Genomic DNA, 20103 nt, shown 5'->3' with positions numbered 1-20103 from the left:
GGATGAAGGATCAATACGTCGTGGGACCTCCCTTCTTAACGATAATCTCAAAAATCTATTCGACATTGAGTTGACCAGATTCTTTATTTTGATGGCTGATATTTTTCTCCAAGCATTCTCAATACCAAGTTTCAGTGCAGCCACATTTGGATATTGTTTTCCATGATCATAAACAATTCTGACGAGCAATGCCCATAAGTTCTCGATTGGATTGAGATCCGGGGAACAAGCTGGCCACTTCAACAATTTTATCTTTTTGCTGTCGAGAAAAGCACGAGTTGAAGCGGCACAGTGAATAGTCACATCATCCAGCTGGAACATCCAGCCTTTCTTGGACGGATGCCGCATGAACTTGCCGAGTTCTTGATCCAAGACTTGCTGATAATCAACAGCTGTCATTTTTAAATACCTGGAGACTTGCCGTGACATCAAGCTTGGCTTGTTCGTCCACTGACAACTGCGAACCTCGTGGCATTACTAAGAACAGTAATGAAGAACATTTTTAGCGCTCGGTTGCCACTGATGGACACGTCACAGGTTAAAAAAAAACATATTGCAGCAATTGTTGATTGCCCCTATTTGTAAAAAATCTTTCAAACATGTCTCCATGAGTGTCTCAGAACATCTTGGTCAGTTTTGGAGTCGATCCCACCGCTGGGAGCCGAGAATGAGCCTCTAACACTAAATGGAGCGTTTCAGGACAATTACGGGATCCAAAGAATCTCCACGTATAATATTTCTGCCGAGAATTGATCACTATGATATCTGAATCAAATTGACTTCGTTTTGTTATCTTGCTGTGTCTAGAAATGTCAAAAAATGGTGTTTTGTTGTAAAAAATATCAAAATTCAGAGGGGGCGCTATAGAAGTTGCACGGCCGTTTTTACGATTTTTTGACCTAGTCACATCAAATTTTGTTATTTTTTCTTGAAAATTTTGGACAAGGGGTTTTTTGACATTTGAATTCGAATGGCATTGTCCGTTTTCCAAGAAAAAAATCAGAATGGCGTGAAACGCGAAAAAATAGGGGGGCGCTATAGAAGTTGCACGCACTGTATTATTTCTCATGATTTTTAAAAAAAAATCTTTTTTTTTAAAGATTCACTTTTTTTGTTGTTGTTTTTTTTCTAATTTGCAGTCACACTTGACAACTTTTCAGTTTTCGCCTCCAAATTGTCGAAAGTTTTTGCTCTTGGACTTTCATGTTGGGCAGGCGCAATTTCAAAGCCTGCCTGAAATCTGCCTACCTCACGCTTCTGCATTTTGGCTTAAACTGTGGCATGTTTGCACAGAGTAGATTCACGCGTTTTTCATAGCGGGAAAAGTGAGGAAATCCATAAAATATGTGTTTTTATTTTCCGCAATACTTGCAGACTTGCTCAAATTGACTTGAGACATGCGTTACTCCGTATTTTGAAAACTGGGCCACCTGTTTTCTGTTTTAGTTGGAATCTATGTGCGAATGTAATCATTTACTAGGAGTAATTTGAAATATCAGGTTAGTAGAATTCTGGCAGTGTATCCAGTTTAAACCGGCAGTTTTTTAACCTAATATATTGTCTTGTCTGAGCTGAAACTTTTTCAATGATGCTTTTTAACATCCTTCAATTAAGAAAAACTTGCTTTATCTTTATAACTTCATACTTCCGATAAACAAAAGTTAAGTGATTGAAAATGCGATAGGAACTACATTGGGGTGCACAGAATTATCCGCTTTACAAAATATAACTTTTACAAACTTGTGTAGATCAAATGTCGAGTATAGGTCAATCACTTCGTGTACATTACATCTAAAATACGACAATTGAATAATCAGCGGCGTAGTGATAACATCCCCCAATGATATAATCATTGCCATTTCCGTTAAAATGCTGGTGGTTTTGGACCAAATAAAAATTGGCACAGGGATCTAAAAAACTCGAGGTAACTGTGAAGTATTATATCTTTAAATACCAATTTAAAAAATAACACCAGAAAGCTCTGAATAAAAATGTAATTTTGTAGATAAATGTGTTGTTGAGAATGTAGATGTTGATTTTTGTTTATATCAATCATAATAGGAATGTAAATGAATGGAGTAAGCACAGAAATTACAAAGTTGAGAAAAGCAAATAATATCTGAAAAATATATTTTTGTTGTCAGAAACCAAGTTGTTTTCTTCTACGCTTAGGCTTTGGATCTTAATTTTTCTCAAATGTGAACCAGTTTCAAAAATCTTTGGTTACACTTCTATCGGTTTTTAGTCTGCAATAATGCCAATGCCAAAACTTACAATATAACATACTATACAGAATTCGGAAACTTCTTCATTTAAATACTTGGCCAAGCTGAGCACACAAGCTGTGCCAAACACAGCATCCTTTAAAATAATACATAAAGTAAAATGCGGCAAATACTTATGTACCGAACTCTGTATATTCAAGAAAAGAAACGAAAAAATATATTTGAGAGAATTTAATATTGCCAATAAAAATAATATGACGTGGAATGTTTGTTGTAAAACGTGAAGAATGTAAAATATAATAAAAAATGAAAAACAATAGATGAAAATAAAGTAGTCACTGAAATAAGAAAATTGAATTTCTATTAAGACAAACGAAAATTTATCTGTTGTCTATCACTATCAGGGAAACTTCCAATTTTTAGCTGTCGGCTTCAGCTGCCAGCAGAAATTAATTGTTTTTTTTTTGAAATTTTATGGCTGGGAAATTTTTGAAAATTTCACGAAATTAGTTTGGTGTATTTTTTGGATTAAAGAAGGAGTATCGTCAATGGGGAAATTGTTTTAAAATGTAGTATTGGTGCTCAAACTTCCAATTATTACAGAAGAAAAACGAGAAAAATCCGTTAACATTGAGCATTTAGCCGTTGAAATCGACGAAAGTGGCTGAAAGTGGCTGAATTTGAATTTCACGCGCATATGAAACCTAGGCCACCACACGATTTCTAGGCCATATTCGTTCAACAAAATATTGATTCAAATGCAATTATTTGGAAGTTTAATTTGTTTTTCTTTCTCAAAAAGTTTAAGAAAACTGAGATGAAGAAATCGTATTAAGTACTTAATAAAAATACAATACACAACAGAATACAAATTCGATTGATTCTGGTGGCCTAGGATTTCTCTAGTGAAATTTTAAAGCTTTTTCAACTATTTTTCTGACTGAAAATGCTCAATGTGAACGGATTTTTTCCGTTTTTCTTTTGCAATAATTGGAAGTTTGAATACAAATACTACATTTGAAAACAATTTCCTCACTGACGATACTCCTTCTTTAAAGGACTGATGAAAAGATTATCCGTCTTCAAGCGCTATGCACTGGGGATCTGGGAGTCGGGTGCACTGCCTGGTGGTGCTCCCACTGGGCTATTATATAAGCCACGGTCTAGCCGGGGTCTGTGTCCGATAACCCAGTCGTGTTTTACTCCACTTCCCAATAGAGTCTGGGTGAACCTAGGGGTGAAGCCGGACTTGAAATCGTGGTTTCTAAATTGTTAGCGGCCACCACTACCGACTGAGCTATCCTTTTGGAGTCAACACAAAAACACATAACCATTAGTCCTCCCTTGAAATAAAACAAAATAAAAATCTTTGCCCCATTTTAACCTAACGGTATTATTGAGTGCAAGTTGATGAGATGAGTCGTCCCAGTGCCACATAATTAGAAACAATAAAACCACCACAATGATAAAAATGAAATACGAGAATTTGACCATTCGGCAAAAAAGTTGAACAATTAGTAAATCCTGAAATATTTGTATGGTCAATATCATACAAATTTTCAGACAAACAAACTAAATTTCCACAGATTTTTACTCGTATGCAAGAACTTAAAATCCGAAAGAAAAACTTACTTTTTCTCTGTGTCGGTTCAAATTGTGCACATATATATAAAAAGGAAGAGTTGAATAAGACACGATACAGATAAATATCAATATTAATTCAGATGAAATATACATTAAATCGGGAATATAAGTGAAATCAAGTGTTGTATTCATGGTGATATATACAAATATGAGGTTGCCTTCATCTTCTACTTAAAATATATGAGAGCTTGTGAGAAATTGAACAGGTGGAAATTGCAGAAAACTTGTCTGGTTTTTAATTGAAATAGTGAAACTTGTTTTTTTTTCCAAAAATAAAGATTTTACTTTCAAACACCCTGACCTTTCGATCTGATATTTTGCAGAACACTTTTAAGAACTTTTTGGTTTAATCTGAATTTTTTCTTCAACAATTCAAAATTAGTTCAGGTTTATTTTTCTAAAAAAAATCAAAAAGCTAATTAGAAAATGTTCCGTAATCAAAGGGTTGAGAAAATAAATTGTTCTGTGGAATCAATCAGACTTTCTAAGTTAGAATTTGTTTTTAATGGGAAAATCGTCAGAACAAATATGACAAATACTCAAATAATAAGCGAATATACAAATTTATTAAGAGCTTATGGTTGCATTCTATTATTTAAAATAATCTTCGTGACTCTGAATATTGAAACTGAATTCTTCCTCTTCTTCAAGAATGAGCACAAATTTTTAGCAGTCGCTCGGTATTCGGAGGACATGGAATAAATAATTAATAAATGAATAATTCCATTCATAACAGATACAAACGATAATGTAATGGACAATTGCTCGATGACAGCTCTGAAAAGTAGGTTACTATTAAAATAATCCGCCCGTACGCAAGTATGCAGAAAATCTACCCCAATACAGATGTTTCGTACACTTTGAACATAATCATGAATAATATTCCTTGTGGAACAATTGCAAGGAGAAATGAAAATGTGACGACGGAAACTAATTTCGTGGTCCGCTCTTTTTTGCTGCCTGTTGTCCATTTATTCTTCTTCCGCTTTCTGATCTCAAAAACCAAAGCGAAAGTTGCAAGCGAAAGAGCTATAGAAGGCAGAAATTTAAATAGGATTCCTTTTACATTATTCATAGTTTCTGTTAACTCATATCCAAATTCACCAGTTAATTCAATTGCCAGAAATCTATATTGAATTTGTGTATAATTAGAAGGAAATCCAAGACATTCTGGAGAAGGTTTCCACTTAAGTTCTGGGAACAGTGTTTTTTGAAAGAAGCTAAGAATCCAGAATGGCAACACTAAAAAGATAAATGGGATGACTGCGCACAAGCTATATTTAGACGTGACAAGTGAGCTGATTCTGGAATAAAATTCAATTGATATATTTATATTTGCGATGATCAACTCTAGAGTTACCGTTTATTCAATGGATATCGGATAACAAGAGCCCGAAAAATAGTCATAAAAACTACAAACCAAACTGATAAATCCGTTAAAATTATTTCGAGGGAATTGAATAATTGGATAAAATACATTTCCAGATAGGACAGGGGAGGTATGCTGAAATATTGGAAAGTGAGAAAACTTAAAAAATAAAAAGTTTCCTGAAAAATTACCAAGTAACTGGAATACAGAATGACAAAATCTCCCGATAGATTATTGGTGATATTGTGACTATAGTAAAGATCATCCGAAAAAGATCACAAATAGCAATTCCAATTAAAAACCTTCTAACTGACAAACTTTTTATCGATTTTCTGGTGAGAACTGCTAAGTGGAAAATGTTAGCTAAAAATCCGACAACTGCAATTGCAACGCTTGCAATGTCGATATACCGCTTGAGTTTTATGAAAAATTTTAACTGATTGTTTTTTTTCTCAAACTTCTGTTTCGAGGTTCAATTTATTCATTCAAGCTGTGGGGCAACTTCTTAAAAATTTGACAATTTGCGATTACTGATCTGATAAGTTTTCCAAACTTTTCACAAAAAAAATTATTATTGCCGACATTTTCTCCGTGTATAGAAAATAAGTTTCGGTCCCCAGTTTTTGACATTAAACAAAACCACTGATAATTAAAAAAAAAGACAATTTTTAGTGTTTGGAGATCAATTTTGTCCTCTCTAACTACAATATTAATAGGGTTTTCAGAAAGGATTCAAAATTATCCATATGTAAGTCAATTTTTGATAGCGACTAATTCGGGCGGTGAAATATTGCACTGCAAACTATGTACCTCAAAAAATCCAATGCAGAAGTCCAAACCTCTTCCGGCTGATCAAATAAAATTTGAAAAATTCTATCAGAATATGTGTAGTCTGTAAATGTGTCCATGGCGGAGACAAAAAGTGAATATTGTTGAAAGACTTCTCTTTTTGTACCAATTAACTGCGAGAATGTCGGTTGCAAGTTTCCTGCGAATGAGAGATAGTGCACCAGCGAATGCACTTGTTTTTTCCGAGACTTATAAATTAGTAACTTGTTTTTCTGAGAGCTATTTCAAATTGCGCAAGTTGTGTTAAAGGTGGACTACGCTCAGTGTGGAAATTGCATTAAAACCATGCCTATTTAATCACAATGAACGAAAATCATGATAAAAAAGTTTTAGAAAAATGTGTAGATTTTATAGTAATTGAAAATGCGTAAAGTTGTCGTCTGAACTAATAATTTTACTGTTTTACGCATTTTCAATGAATTTGTAATAAAAAATTAGCATTTATCTTGTTTTTCAGATCAGTTTTCATGAAAAACACCCAAAAAATAAATAAAAAAGAGAGAAATTATCAAAATAATAACCACTTTCAAAAATGAATTCATTGGAAAAATTATTAACATACTCAACTGATCATTGTCACACTTGAATTTTTATTCTTCATTCCGAAAAGCTTTCTCGCAGTATTCCTGTATTGTGTAGATACGAAAAAACATATCGGTCCATGAGTGGCAATGTTTAACGTGGATAAAAATGATGCTATAACAGTGACGTCAGCTTTTATTGCTCTGGAATACGGGTAGTAATTAATTCCGGGTTTGTCACACAATCCTGTTTTCTCCATAAAAAAACATTGCGGCGACCCGTGCCTGTCTCATCATACCTCGTACCGAGCCTTCTGTATAGTGGGGTGCGGAACCCAAAAAGTGTCGGCCGCTGCGAAAGAACCACCTTTCAAACTATATTCGAGAATGCGGAAGTAAAGTTATGAGGCCGGCGAGAGGCAGCCAGGTTTGAGGCAGGCGTCAGCCCCTGAAACCGCGCATGCCTCCTAAAGAAGCCCTAATGTTCTAGGGATGTACAAATCGGCATCCGGTCGTCCGATTTTGACACCACCGGACGCACATGCGTCCGGTTTGGGTAGGTTTCCACAGCGGCCGACAATTTCCGAGTTTGGTCACTCACTATAAAATTGTTGATTAAGTATAGTGAGTGGCCAAACTCGGAAATTGTCGGCCGCTGTGGAAACCTACCCAAAACCGGACGCATGTGCGTCCGGTAGTGTCAAAATCGGACGACCGGACGCCGATTTGTACAGCCCTAGCTTACTCATTTCGAAATCCCCAGATGGGAATTGAAAGCACCATCGAAACGATGTATATCAAGTTGTACGGTGCATTTGCCACGAAATGAAATTGTCATCCACGCCACAAGTCTCGTTGATCTATATTGCTTTATCGATGTCTTCTTTTTCTGGTTTTTCCTCAACTCGATAATCAAACAAATTGTGGTGATCAGAAGTAAAATTGATGGGATAAATTCAAATAGGACAGTCTCTGTTAAGAAAAATATCAAATAAAAAAGTTGACCAAATATTCCCGTTTGCTCAATGCCATACATTTTTTCAATATTGTTTTTAGAAAATCCATTGCAATTTTTTGGCGGTACCCAAACTCCAGTCTCAATTACGTTTAAACTAGCAAAATTGATGATCCAAAAAGGTGAGATGACTAGAATAATGGTTAGCATGATTTTCGAGCCATTTTTTGAGTAGATCAGACGTTTGCTGCTGGAATGTGTTAGTGTTATAGGAACTGTTTGAGGTTGTCTGTAGCAAACCGCCTAGCAAGTGGAAATTTGATCACAAGAGTTCTAATTATTGCCATTGCAGCAGTGAAATACGTTATCATCACTATGGCAACAGAATTGATCAAGGAGGAGTAGAAACCGTAAGCTATCTTGACGTAGGAGCTTTGTGATGGTACACTGAAACAGTTCACTTTTAGAGACCATGCTTGAAGGCTGCCTTACCATTCAAGCGGAACCTTTAAACTGTAATAATGGTCACACAAAATAGGTATGTAATAGATGATACTACATACATTGTGGATAATCCCACAAACTACGATACCTATCAGAAATTGGTTAACAGTCAATTGCCGCATCGATTTTCTCAAAAGCACGAGGAAATGAAATACACTTGGGAAGATTCCAATAAAAGATATAGCAACGTTGATCAGATGTAAATAAAATTTGGTTTCCCTGCTCGGATATTGCAACGGGGACCCTTCAATATTAACAGAAGTACTGCGATTCATTTAGGTTGGAATAGGAACTTGAAAGTAAATCGAGACCAACTTCATTAGAACAACCAAAATGTTCAATTCTAAGTAATAATAAGAAAGACAAGCACAAGGTGAAAAATGAACGTAGAAAAATAACAGTTATTAGTTCCGGGATCATTTTTTCATTAGAGAAAATGGTGTGCACCATGAATAATGATGAACTTCATGTTATGGAAATGTAGTTCTATTTAGAGAAGCGAGGGCAGGTGGTCTTGATTTCTGAGAAAAGAGGTCTAAACTGGAACACAAAGTCATTTTTTCTGATCCACAAACCGCATTCTTTGAGAAAATGTTTAGTTCAACTCTTATGACCCGCAGTATTCTACTATTTTGTTTTTGCTCCGATAAATTTGGATACATGTACTTATGCCTTAGCCTACGCCTAAAGTAAGCCTAAGCCTGATCTCGTATGATTTTTTATTTAACACAATTTGGAGAATGTCAGAAAATGAGTAAAGGTTTTAACGATTTAAAAGCAATACGTGAGTAAGTTTGTAAACAATTAAATTGTATTCTTCGTGTTGTGAGTCATATTTCCAGTCTCCGTGAGAGTGATGGCCGAAATTGAAGGCTTGCTTTTTCGGCAAAACATACACCTTATAGTTTTTCGGTATTCAGAACACATAAAATAAATAATCAACAAATGGATAGTTCCATTGATAACTGATAAAAATGATAATGCAGTTGACAATTCATCGATTACAGCTCTGAAAATCAATTTCTTATTTTTATCGTCTACCAACAGATGCCAAATTTTACCCCATCATAGATGTCTCAAACACTTTGAACATGATCATGAACAGGATTCCTTGTGGAACAATTGCAATGAGAAATGTAAAAGTGACAAAGGAAACTAATTTTGTGGTTTTCTCCTTGTCACTTTTGTTTCCTGGCGTACAGTTTTTCTTCTTATGTTTTCTGATCGCAAAAACCAAAGCAAAAGTTGCAAGCGATAGAACTACAGATGGAAGAAATTTGAATAACAATCCTTCAACTTTCTGCATTATTTCACTTGTCTCCGTTCCAAGTTCTCCCGATAATTCAGTTGCCAGAAGCCGATATTGGATTTGCGTATAGCCTTTAGAGAATTTTTTACAACCTGGAGAAGGATACCACGTGGAAGCTGGGAAAAGTGTCCTTAGGAAGAAGCTGAGACAGCAGAATGGGAGAATTAAGATGGTAATCGTGATGACTGTACATAAACCGGATTCAGAGGTAATGAGTGACTTGATTCTGGAATAAAATTTGATTATTAGAGGATTATTTTAAGAATTACCGTTTATTGAGTGGGTATCGGATAGCAAGAGCTCGGAAAATAGTCATAAAAACTGCAAACCAAACTGATAAATTCATAGAAACAGTTTCGAGTGAATGAAATACATATATGATGTACATTTCAAGATATGAAGGGGGAGGTTGACTGAAGTATAGATTTTAAAACAGGTGTAGTTTTCCCACCAAATTTTTTAATGTGAGATTTTGAATTTCCAACCAAATTCGTTCTCAGAAAATTTAAATTTTCCGCCAATTTTTCTGGCATTTTTTCAGAAAATGTAAAATTACGTCACGTTTTTATGACTTTTTTCTCAGATAATTTGACTTAGGCGACAGATTTTTTATGAGAAGGTTTTAATTTCCCGCCCATTTTTTTTCAGAAAATTTTGAAATACCCGGTAAATTTGAATTTTCCTCCTAAATTTTTTCAGAAAATTTGTATTTCCTGCCAAAATTTTCTGAGATAAGTTAAATTTCCCGCCAGATTTTTTTCATAAAACTTGAATTTCCGCTAAAGTTTTTTTGCAGAAAATTTGAATTGATGAGATATTTTACTTTTTTATGTGCAATAAACGTGCAAAAAATGTGCAATAAATGTGCAAAAAATGGAATTTTCCGCTAAAGTTTTTTTTGCAGAAAATTTGAATTGATGAGATATGTTACTTTTTAAAAACAAATTAACATTTTTATCATGATTATGATTTTCACTTAGTTGCGATTGTTCTCACTATCAGAACATTTGAGAGTTTCTATGAAAACTATTTTAAATCCAATTTCTCAGAACAAAAGTTTCACTGTTTCTGAAGTTACGTCAGGTTCCCGTAATGATGTTTTTACGTCTATTCTGACAAAAATGTATATTTTGTTGTTCCGAATGAAAGTTGACGTTTGAAAACAAATTGGCTTAATCTCAGGGTTAGAGGAATTTTATCCATATTTTTCGCAGAAAATAAAAGAAAATTACCATTTCAAACGAACATGCAATGATAAATACTCTCGATAGAATATTGGTGATAGTGTGACTATAGTGGACATCATTCGAACAAAGTCACAAATAGCAATGCTAATGAGAAATGTAGAAACTGATAAGATTCTCATTGACTTTCGAGTCAGAACTGCTAGATGGAAAATATTGCCGAAAAATCCGACGAAAGCGATTACGAGGCTTGCAAGGTCGATATACCATTTCACTTCTCTGGAAAATTATAACTGATAGTTTTTGTCTGGCAAACCTCTGTCTTCAAAATTTTCATAAAATAAGAAAATGTACTCTTTTTAGGCCGGTTAGCCTAGGCTCAGGCATGGCGTGGGGCTATTCCATTTTTTAAGGGCGTACCAGAACTGAGCCAGTTTGAAGAAAAAAAAACAATGAAAGAACCGGAATAAAAAATGAAAGAAATCAGTTAAAATGCCACAATCTGGTCATTTTAATCCTTTGTTAGGTCATTCAAAAATTACACAATTTTTAAAAAATTTAAACAAGTCAGTGTTAAAATTACCTAACCAGAATCCAGATTGAATACCAAAAATCTTCCGATTCTAAATCAAAGATATCAAAAATTGAATGGGAATCTTTATTTTCTGTAGACTTGCTGTTCGGCATGTCGGCGCAGTGGTGTTCTTTGTGAGTGAGTGATTTCTGTCTGTTATTTTTCTACAATCCAAAAATGTATAATGAAATTTTCGTTAACTTGTTTTTCTGCCAGTTGGAGACTAAGTGGAAAATTAAATTATTTTAAGTGAACTATTTGAATAGAATTTAATGTTATGTATGTCTCCAAAACTTCTCTGAAATGGCGAACATCGTTGATAGATTTGGCTGATCATGGGTTCTAAAATGTTAAACCAAAAGTGGTGAAAACTGAGTTTGCGCCACTTTTCAAGAAATATTAAGCACTGTCGCATGTTCAAACTCTTATACTGTTAAAATACGAAAGGTTTAGACACGATTAAAGGTGGAGTACCGAAATCTGGAAAATATTTTCAAACGACTCCAAATTTGCCCCTGATTACGAATATCTATGTGAAAAAATCAAAAAAAAAATTCCCTGACTTTTTATATTAGAGCTTGAAATCGCGATTTTTGTTTGCGTCACCATGAAATATTTCAAATGCGCGCCGAAATAAATTATCCTTGGAGCGTGTTTGCCTCATTTAATTTTCTCTATATATTTTTACTTTTTTCAGTTTTTCAGCTAATAGTAAATCAAGTGTTTTATTCAGTGGGATATAGCAAGGATTACGTGGCTAAAATTATATTTAAAGCATTTTTGCTGAAATTGAACAGGTGGAAAAATGGAAGTTTTGCCTGATTTATTTAAAATTGAAATGTTGAAACTAGGGCTCATGCCGTAAAGTACTCAAGCTTTGTACGTAACTTCTTGTGCTTGAACAAAAATCAATATAATATTTATCGGAACTGGTACTTCAGTTAATGTTCAGTTCGCAAGGGTGATACTGATCAATATTTCACCTGCTGCTTTCAGGAAATCTTCGGTAATTTTTGAAGTCAAACATTAGACACAGGTTCTTTACAAACACTTAAAATGAATTCAACACTCGATTTCTCGTATATTCCGCAACTATTACAAGATTCATTGCTTCTCTCATTATCTCTTCTATCAATCATATCATATTCGATTCTGCCAGTTTATCAGTATCTGCACAATTTGAAACGTTTCCGAGAAAAAGTACGCTGTAAATTGTTTTGATAATATTTATTTTTGAGACTTTCTTTTATTGCATCAATTTTAAAATTTGGGGCATAATTTCAAATGACGCTGTTAGTTTTTTTTTGTTTAATTAAAGTGTTTCAGGATTTGCCTATTGTTCAACTTTTCAACAAACTGGTCAAGTTTTCGTATTTAACGTTGTTCGGATTAATTGTAGCGTATATTCTCATATGTCGTAATCTGGATGTTCTTCAAAGATTGCCAATTGTATTCTAGTAATGAAGGTATTTTTACATCAATTTGAATAAATATGCATTTCAGTCTAATAACTGTCGCAATTCTTCTAACGTATTTACTTGCGGGCCTTTACATTAACTACATTTTACAACAAACATTTCATGTGATACTGTTTCTATTGGCAATTTTGAATTCACTCAAATACCTGTTCCCATTCAATTCTGTATATTCACAAAATTCTATACACAAGTATGTCAGGCATTTTTCTGTAGCTATTGTTTTAAAAGATGTTCTATTTTTTTCACCTTTGTTAGTGCATTTTTGCTTCTTTCCTATTAGCGACGAAGTTGGTCTCATTCTTTTAATAGTGTATATGGTAAGTCTATTTAATGCTTTTTTAATATACATAGAGCCCATTACCATTGCCAGAAAGATCAAATTTTAATTATGGTGCATCAATCTAACAACACTGCATTTTGCAATTCTTTGCTATTGACCGTTAACCGGAAATTAACTACATTAGGCAAGCCTTAGTTCATGATGTCATTTAAATTGAGCAAAGTTTGCACGTCAAGCATGGTACAACATCTAGTATATAAAGAAAAAGGGGAAATTTATCAGTTTTTGACCTTTGCCATCACGTGGTGCCAGGCTGTCCCATTACGGTTTGATCTACGAAAAATTCGGGAATTTTTTGACTAAAAATGTGACGTCAGCACTCTCTTTACCATGCAAAATCAAATGAGATGTCTGTGTCTCTCCTCCCGCATTTTTTGGAGATCAAACCGAAAAGAGACATTCTACCACCACGTGTGCCATGGAGCTATAAATTTGCGCGTCAGATATGGTGCATCAGGTAGACTATGACCATTGCCTATTTAGATACTTTTTTAGGGAATATTCTTAATTTTGAACTTGGTGATTTCCATTCTAACTCCATTTGTCTATATCCCTGTTATCTTGAACATGAAGCAAAATGGCCACCTACACTCACAGCAACACATTTATTTACAAAATTATATTTTCCTTCAGAGCTTACTAGTTTTGCTTTCCAAATTGGTTTGTTTCATTGTTTCACCCGTTTACCCTATTTTCTAATTCAGGTCTCTGTTCCATCTTTTCTTTCATACATAGAAATCAGAAACCCATGGTCGTATTTAGTAATAATATCTATTGGCGATGCGGTCACTATCCCACTGATAATTCAACTTTCGTACTTGAGATGTAATGTAAACGAAGTGATTACCCTATTCCGGTCATTCAACCTTGGCAAATTTTTGAAAATTTTGTTCGGTGGGGTGGATAATTGTGTGCGATCCACTACGGCACCAGTTGCTTTTTCAATTACTTAAAGGAGGACTATCAGTTTGAAGTATTTGAAAAAAAAATTTATCTGGAGCTGATCAAATAGCATGAAACAAAATTAAAATGCAGCTGTGCCCAACTCGGTCAGTGCACATTCCATCGGCTCCACTTTCCTCCATTTCGGAAAAACTATAAATTTGCAAGCCTTGACAAGTTTCTTTAATGAAAATTTTAATCTCAACGTTTCTACATTCCGCTTGTTACAAAACAAATAAGATACTTGGATTAATACAGGAGTTGATAACAAATCAAATCCACCGCAAATTATGAAAAACTGAAAAAAAAACAATTACAAAATTTTTGATATCGATTGAAAACTGCAACTTACATGTATCACTGAAAAATCAGCCCAGAAGACAAGGCCAAGAGCCCAAATATGAGACTGAAAAAATTTACGATTGGGTTCCTCGAGGCAGACTTATCAAATGACATTTTCTATCAAATTTATTTTTGTAGTTTTATAGCAAAATAAAAAAGTCCGTACATCCTGTGAAGGTAATATTTAAAAAGTGCAAAACTTTTAGAAATACATAAAAATTGAGTTTTTTCTAAAGCTACAGTAGTCCAACCGTACTCATGCAGTTACTCTACCCCGAAAATTGTACCCGCCTAACCCTATATCTTTTCAATATCCAAAAACGTTTTTTCAAACTACAGTACCCTCCGGCACAATTTTCGCAGTAAGGCCAACTCATAATAGTTGAAAACCCAAAAAAATACAGTACAGTACCAATACAGTATCCCGACAAAAGCTTGAATTGAAATTGTGATGATACTACCGTATTCCTACAGTACCATGACTTTACCCATTCAACAAGCCAACAAACTAACCCTACCCCGATTTTGGTACCTAGGCAGGCAGGCTACGCTAGGCTAAGGTAGGTACGCAGGTGAAAAAACGCGACTTACAGATTTAGAGCCTGAAATGAACAATGTCTGATACAAAATAAAGTTTTGAGGTTGATAAGTCCTTGAGGACGCCAAATGTGCAAAACTTCGAATTTTCATCACCATTGGGATATACAAAATTGCTGATGTTATCTGTATAATGTTGAGAAATATAAAATAACAAAGATAATATAATGTTGGGATCTGACTAAGTGAACCTTGATAATTAGCCCAATCAAGGATCAATAGTCCCAAATGCGTAAGAATAAATAGAAAATGAAGGGTGTAAATTATTTTGTTGGTGGTTTTCTGCCCAAAAGTCACCAGTGGCTCAAAAGACGGGAAGAACACCAGTAAAAATCTTTGAACTGCCATCAAAAATATTATCAGATGATGAACATGCACAAAAATGATGAGGGGAAAAACAATGCAGAACACAAAAATTATATTGACGGTTCCAGTGCTAAAATTAATTTTTTTCATTTTTTTTTCGAGTTGACACAAAATATAAAAATAAAACTTACAATGCATTTGGAGGTCCATATATTAAAATCAAAACTGTTATTATGATGCAAACTGTTGAAAAAATATAAAAGACGCATAAAGATTTGTAAAAATAATTAGTGATAGGATATATTGCTGTCTGGAAATTAGGAATTTTTTGATACTTATTGCGATTTTTATATATTTTTTGTAAGTCTTACTTTTTCATCCCGCCGTCTGTTGGCTCGATTTAAAATAACAAAAATAGGAAAAATGATAATAAATAGAATAACTAGGAAAATAGATAGTAAGAATAAAGAAAACATAGAAGTATAGATTCCTAAATCCTTGATTGTAAATTCTTTTAATTCATGTGAGTCGTTCATTTGCTAATAAAACAGAGTGTGCTCGACGAGCTTTTTTACTCGCCGTGTGGTCATATACCAAGCTCATTAAATATATGATCACTTTTGCACCTGCAACATGTGATCAATTTTTGCTGTCAACACCAAACTTTAGTTTGTTTATCCATAATCTTGGGCAGGTTGAAATTAAAGATAAGTTGAAAAATCAACAAAAAAAGATATTGGGCAGATTAAAAAATTACAGTATTCTATTCGTTGAAAATTTTTTGAGGTGATTTGCTTTAGTTGCGCAAACATGTGTAACTCAAAAACTATTATAATTGTTAAACTACTTGTGCTAATAAAAAAACTAAAAGTTTGCCATGTCCCAGAATTTATTTTCAGGAAAAAAGTTTCAGAAAAAAGATCTTATGCTTATTCCATGCTTCACAAATTTCCAACTTTTATACATTTAAATTTTTAGAAAATTCTAGAAAATTCCAGAAGTCTAAGAATTCCAAAAAGAGATCAAAAGAAACAAACCAAATTTTGAAAAAAGTCATTTAAATTACCGTATTTTTTAATAGGAAGATTTACTAAGTTAACATAATTTTAAAAATTAATATCTGACTTAAAATGAACTTTTAAAAAAATGTTTCTTCGGGGACTTGTTTCAAATTTTAAGCGCTTTCAGAATTTAATAACAAAGTTTTTCTACGTGCCAGAAGCTTCAAGTTCAATCAAAAAAACTGATCTTCAGGCATTTAAATTACCGCATTTTTTAATGGGAGATTTACTTAGTTTTAATAACATGAAGAATGCAAATAAACGTCTTTTATGCATGCCTAAAAAGTAGAACAGATATAGTAGAACATTATGGAACCAAACAAAATCAAAAACGAATTTAGTCTTTAGTAACTGCAGTTTTGTATGTATTACGGTGATGGTAGGTGATTATACATACATATTTTAACAAAATTGGGAATCTACAGTTAAATGAGCAGTTTTTATTGACAATGTTTTATCTGGAGCTGATCAAAGAGCATAAAATCAAATTAATGTGCATTTGTCTCTTACTCGGCCATTGCAAATTCCGCCGGTGTGACTTTAGTTTTTAAGTACTGTGGAATTACTGTGGATATATTCACAAAATAAACAAATTATAGAATGACCAATATTGGGGTGGAGATTTATCTGGAGCAAATTAAAGTGTAGATGTTCCCAACTCGGTCAATGGATGTTCCACCGGCTTTACTTTTCTCAATTTCGGAAAAATTATAAATTTGAAAGAATTGAATAGTTTCTTCAGTGAAAAATTGAGTCTTAATGTTTCCACATTCCGTTTGTTACAGAACAAATAAGACACTTGGATCAAAACTGAAGTTGATAACAGGTCGAATGCACCGCATAACACGAGAAACTGCAATTATGTGTAGGTTTTAGGCTAAGTTCGTTGGGAAATTCTACTTACATATGTTAATGGAAATTCAGCCCAGTAGACAAGCCCGAGAGCCCAAATGTGAGTTTGAAAAGTGTAATTAAGTTTAAAGTAATTAAGACAACTATGGCAGGCTACCTACGTGCCTGCCGGCCTACAGGCCTAAATTAGGTACGCAGGTAAAAAAATGTGACTTACAGATTTAAAGCCTGAAATAAACAATGTCTGATAAAGAATAAATTTTTGAGGTTGATAGTTTCTCGACGACGCCAAATGTGCAAAACTACGGATTTTCAGCATAATTGGAATATACAAAACTGCTGATGTTATCTGGATAATGTTGAGAAAAATCAAATAGCTTAGATAATAATATGTCTCCCTCGCACGATATAGGTCTTGACTGTCTTTAAAATCAACTATCAATAGTCCCAAGTGAGTAAGAATAAATAGAAAATGGAACGCGTTAATTATTTTATTGGTGGTTTTCTGCCCAAATGTCACTAGTGGCTCAGAAGATGGGAAAAATACCAGTAAAAATCTTTGAACTGCCATGAGAAATATTATCAAATGATGAACGTGTACAAAAATGAGCAGAGGGAATACTATAAAAAGCACAAATAATGAGGCAACTAGTCCATCGCTGAAATTTAGTTTTAAACTTATTTCTATATATAAAACTAAATTACAATGTTTCCCGAGATCCGAGTATTAAAATCAAGCAAGCTATCGTTATAAAAATTGCTGAAAATGTATAAAAGAAGCATATAGCTTTGTAAAAATACTTTGTGATAGGGTATATTGCTGTCTGAAAATCAAAAATTTACTGATTTTCACTGAAGATTTTAATAATTTTTTATAAATCCTACTTTTTCATCTTGTTCTCTATTTGTTTGATTTAAAATCACGAAAAACGGGAAAATAATAATAAATAGAATAACTAAGAATGTCGTTAGTAAAAATAGTGCAAAAAGTGAAATATAAGCTGCTAAACGTTTTATTGCGAACTGTTCAAGACTAGACAAATCTTCTGGCATAATCTTACAAAACAGAGTGTGTTCAATATTTTTATATAGACATGTGCTGCACCTGGAAATTATGACCAATTTCTTGTAATTCAATTTACCAGTTTTTGATTAACTTTGGACTCTGATTGATTTTTCTATAATCTTATTGATAGTTGTAAGAAGGTTCTAAACATTATAATAACATTTTTTAAACAAATGACAAAACTTTTGAAGTTTTAAAATTTTCCGGCTACGTTTTTTTCGGTTTTAAGAAACTTATTGTTAGTAAATAGCAGTTCTGAAAATTGACCGGCGTTAGACATCAGGGATGTGCCGAGTTTGTCGAGAACGGCAAATTTCTAAAATGTGGACTTATCAAATTGGCCGAGCTCGTCAAAGTTTTAAATTTGCCACACACATGATTATGTTTTTTATTCAAGTAATCCACCCGTGCATTAGGCAAAAATCAAATAAAAACCCAGTGAACTTTGTGAACTTCTTGAACTTTCAGTGAGTTTTTTTCATTACGTTTGGCACACTTAAAAAGTAGATTTGCCAAATTTGCCAAACTCGGGAAATTTCAAAATTGTCGAAATTCCTTGATACACATCCCCTTGTCAGAGCATTATTTCAGGCTAGGCCACAGGGTACGATAGCATGGTTAATGTACGCAGTCATGTTACTCTATTAATCAGGTTACTGTAGCAGTCAGGTTACTGTAGCAGTCAGGTTACTGTAGCAGTCAGGTTACTGTAGCAGTCAGGTTACTGTAGCAGTCAGGTTACTGTAGCAGTCAGGTTACTGTAGCAGTCAGGTTACTGTAGCAGTCAGGTTACTGTAGCAGTCAGGTTACTGTAGCAGTCAGGTTAATATAGCAGTCAGGTTACTGTTGCAGTCAGGTTACTGTAGCAGATGAGTTAAATCCGGATATGGTTTAAAAAAGACTGAATTATATAAGGTCTAATTAAAACTCAACAGGTCACACTGGTGACTCACAATTTTTGAATCTTATCTTCCGAGAGTGATTTAATATTTACCCACGCCTGTAAAAATCTGCACAAAATCTCCCCCACTATGTTTTGTTGAGCACTCACTCCAAAGTTCTCTGACAAACATGATTGTGTCAATAGAACCAATTAGTCCTGTTGTACAACTTTTGTAGAAGATCAATCGTCACCTTTTTACTCGTATTTGTGAGAGAACTTTGGCGTGCTCAAAACACATTCAGAGGTTGGTATATATAGTAATGGTAATGCTCGGATTTCAAGTCACCAAGTCACCTAACTTAAAATGTACGCAGTCCTTCTTGTTCTGGCTCTCTTGGCAACTGCTCAATCGGTAAGTGTAACCTGGTAAATGTCGGCTGCTTGCTTTGGCAGCTCATTTCTTCGTTTATTTTCAAGATATTAAAACGTTATTTTGCTAATAACTGCAGAAAAAAATATGTGAAGTATTTTCCAAGTTGCAATTTTTTCTGAAAAATCCAAAGCTAACCGAGATATGAGCTGCATAAATTAAGCAGATAGATGCCGGCCCGGATAGATGTCGGCTGCTTGTTAAGGACGCCCAAGTAAAAATTGAAATTCCGACTTTCAGGGCCCAGCTCAAACTATGCCGAGCTCCACTACTATGACCCCTGTCGCTGGAAACTCTGGAAATTCAGGAATGCAGGGAGCAAACACTATGGTACCTATCTTCTGAAACCCAGAACTATGTTTCAAATTTCAGCCAATGAATGCTACCGGAATGTCAAACTCAAACTCAATGGGACCAGCGAGAACATCCAGCTCGACAGTAATGCCGGGAAATTGAGGTTTTTAATTGATAAATGTGATTTTTCCGTGAAAATGAATATATGAGCATTCTATACCAAATGTAGACTTTTTACTTTAACGATGTCACACTTCGGGTCTACGGCCGACACTTCACGGGTCTATCCATCTTTGGTTCCAAAGGGGCCTGGATCAATGTCCGCAGCGCATTTTTCAAGTGGACCCCTTGTTCAAAAGTTGCCACCCCGATTCTTTG

General features: G+C 34.2%; 7 protein-coding genes and 1 pseudogene across 8 annotated transcripts; 2 read left to right on the top strand and 6 right to left on the bottom strand.

Moving 5' to 3' along the window:
* Positions 1 to 1661: 1661 nt before the first annotated feature.
* Positions 1662 to 4001, bottom strand: srz-102 (Serpentine Receptor, class Z; the record flags this gene model as incomplete). Its single annotated transcript, NM_001028630.1, has 5 exons — positions 1662 to 1910; positions 1955 to 2119; positions 2275 to 2563; positions 3610 to 3749; positions 3858 to 4001. The coding sequence occupies 5 exons, from the start codon at positions 3999 to 4001 to the stop codon at positions 1662 to 1664; spliced, it is 987 nt and encodes a 328-aa protein (NP_001023801.1).
* Positions 4002 to 4444: 443 nt separating this feature from the next.
* Positions 4445 to 5503, bottom strand: srw-43 (G-protein coupled receptors family 1 profile domain-containing protein; the record flags this gene model as incomplete). Its single annotated transcript, NM_074824.2, has 4 exons — positions 4445 to 4646; positions 4706 to 5173; positions 5230 to 5373; positions 5430 to 5503. The coding sequence occupies 4 exons, from the start codon at positions 5501 to 5503 to the stop codon at positions 4445 to 4447; spliced, it is 888 nt and encodes a 295-aa protein (NP_507225.2).
* Positions 5504 to 7353: 1850 nt separating this feature from the next.
* Positions 7354 to 8342, bottom strand: srw-36 (G-protein coupled receptors family 1 profile domain-containing protein; the record flags this gene model as incomplete). Its single annotated transcript, NM_074823.2, has 3 exons — positions 7354 to 7813; positions 7864 to 8010; positions 8056 to 8342. The coding sequence occupies 3 exons, from the start codon at positions 8340 to 8342 to the stop codon at positions 7354 to 7356; spliced, it is 894 nt and encodes a 297-aa protein (NP_507224.2).
* Positions 8343 to 8871: 529 nt separating this feature from the next.
* srw-44 (G-protein coupled receptors family 1 profile domain-containing protein) lies at positions 8872 to 11247 on the bottom strand (the record flags this gene model as incomplete). The annotated part of the gene is made up of 5 exons (NM_074822.1): positions 8872 to 9076; positions 9129 to 9602; positions 9646 to 9789; positions 10609 to 10839; positions 11144 to 11247. The coding sequence occupies 5 exons, from the start codon at positions 11245 to 11247 to the stop codon at positions 8872 to 8874; spliced, it is 1158 nt and encodes a 385-aa protein (NP_507223.1).
* A 943-nt stretch (positions 11248 to 12190) lies between these two features.
* On the top strand, positions 12191 to 13905 carry srz-103 (Serpentine Receptor, class Z; the record flags this gene model as incomplete). Its single annotated transcript, NM_074821.2, has 5 exons — positions 12191 to 12334; positions 12461 to 12591; positions 12638 to 12929; positions 13448 to 13612; positions 13657 to 13905. 5 exons carry the CDS (start codon positions 12191 to 12193, stop codon positions 13903 to 13905), a joined length of 981 nt encoding a protein of 326 aa, NP_507222.2.
* Positions 13906 to 13976: 71 nt separating this feature from the next.
* Positions 13977 to 15675, bottom strand: srz-1 (Serpentine Receptor, class Z; the record flags this gene model as incomplete). Its single annotated transcript, NM_074820.1, has 5 exons — positions 13977 to 14192; positions 14247 to 14300; positions 14828 to 15269; positions 15331 to 15449; positions 15511 to 15675. 5 exons carry the CDS (start codon positions 15673 to 15675, stop codon positions 13977 to 13979), a joined length of 996 nt encoding a protein of 331 aa, NP_507221.1.
* A 1162-nt stretch (positions 15676 to 16837) lies between these two features.
* srz-2 lies at positions 16838 to 18105 on the bottom strand (annotated as a pseudogene). Its single transcript has 5 exons — positions 17938 to 18105; positions 17758 to 17876; positions 17270 to 17711; positions 17105 to 17158; positions 16838 to 17053 (listed from the first exon to the last, which is right to left on the bottom strand). Coding segments are annotated over exons 1-5 (999 nt in total).
* A 1124-nt stretch (positions 18106 to 19229) lies between these two features.
* F14F8.8 (uncharacterized protein) lies at positions 19230 to 19939 on the top strand. Its single transcript, NM_074818.3, has 3 exons — positions 19230 to 19413; positions 19672 to 19761; positions 19804 to 19939. The coding sequence occupies exons 1-3, from the start codon at positions 19366 to 19368 to the stop codon at positions 19885 to 19887; spliced, it is 222 nt and encodes a 73-aa protein (NP_507219.1). The 5' UTR covers positions 19230 to 19365; the 3' UTR covers positions 19888 to 19939.
* The last annotated feature ends 164 nt before the right edge of the window (positions 19940 to 20103 follow it).

The sequence above is a fragment of the Caenorhabditis elegans genome, chromosome V (genome assembly GCF_000002985.6).
Source record: "Caenorhabditis elegans chromosome V".
In the NCBI taxonomy this organism is placed as follows: domain Eukaryota; kingdom Metazoa; phylum Nematoda; class Chromadorea; order Rhabditida; family Rhabditidae; genus Caenorhabditis; species Caenorhabditis elegans.
The sequence above is the reverse complement of the archived record's forward strand: the minus strand, read 5'-3'. Positions and strand labels throughout refer to the sequence as shown.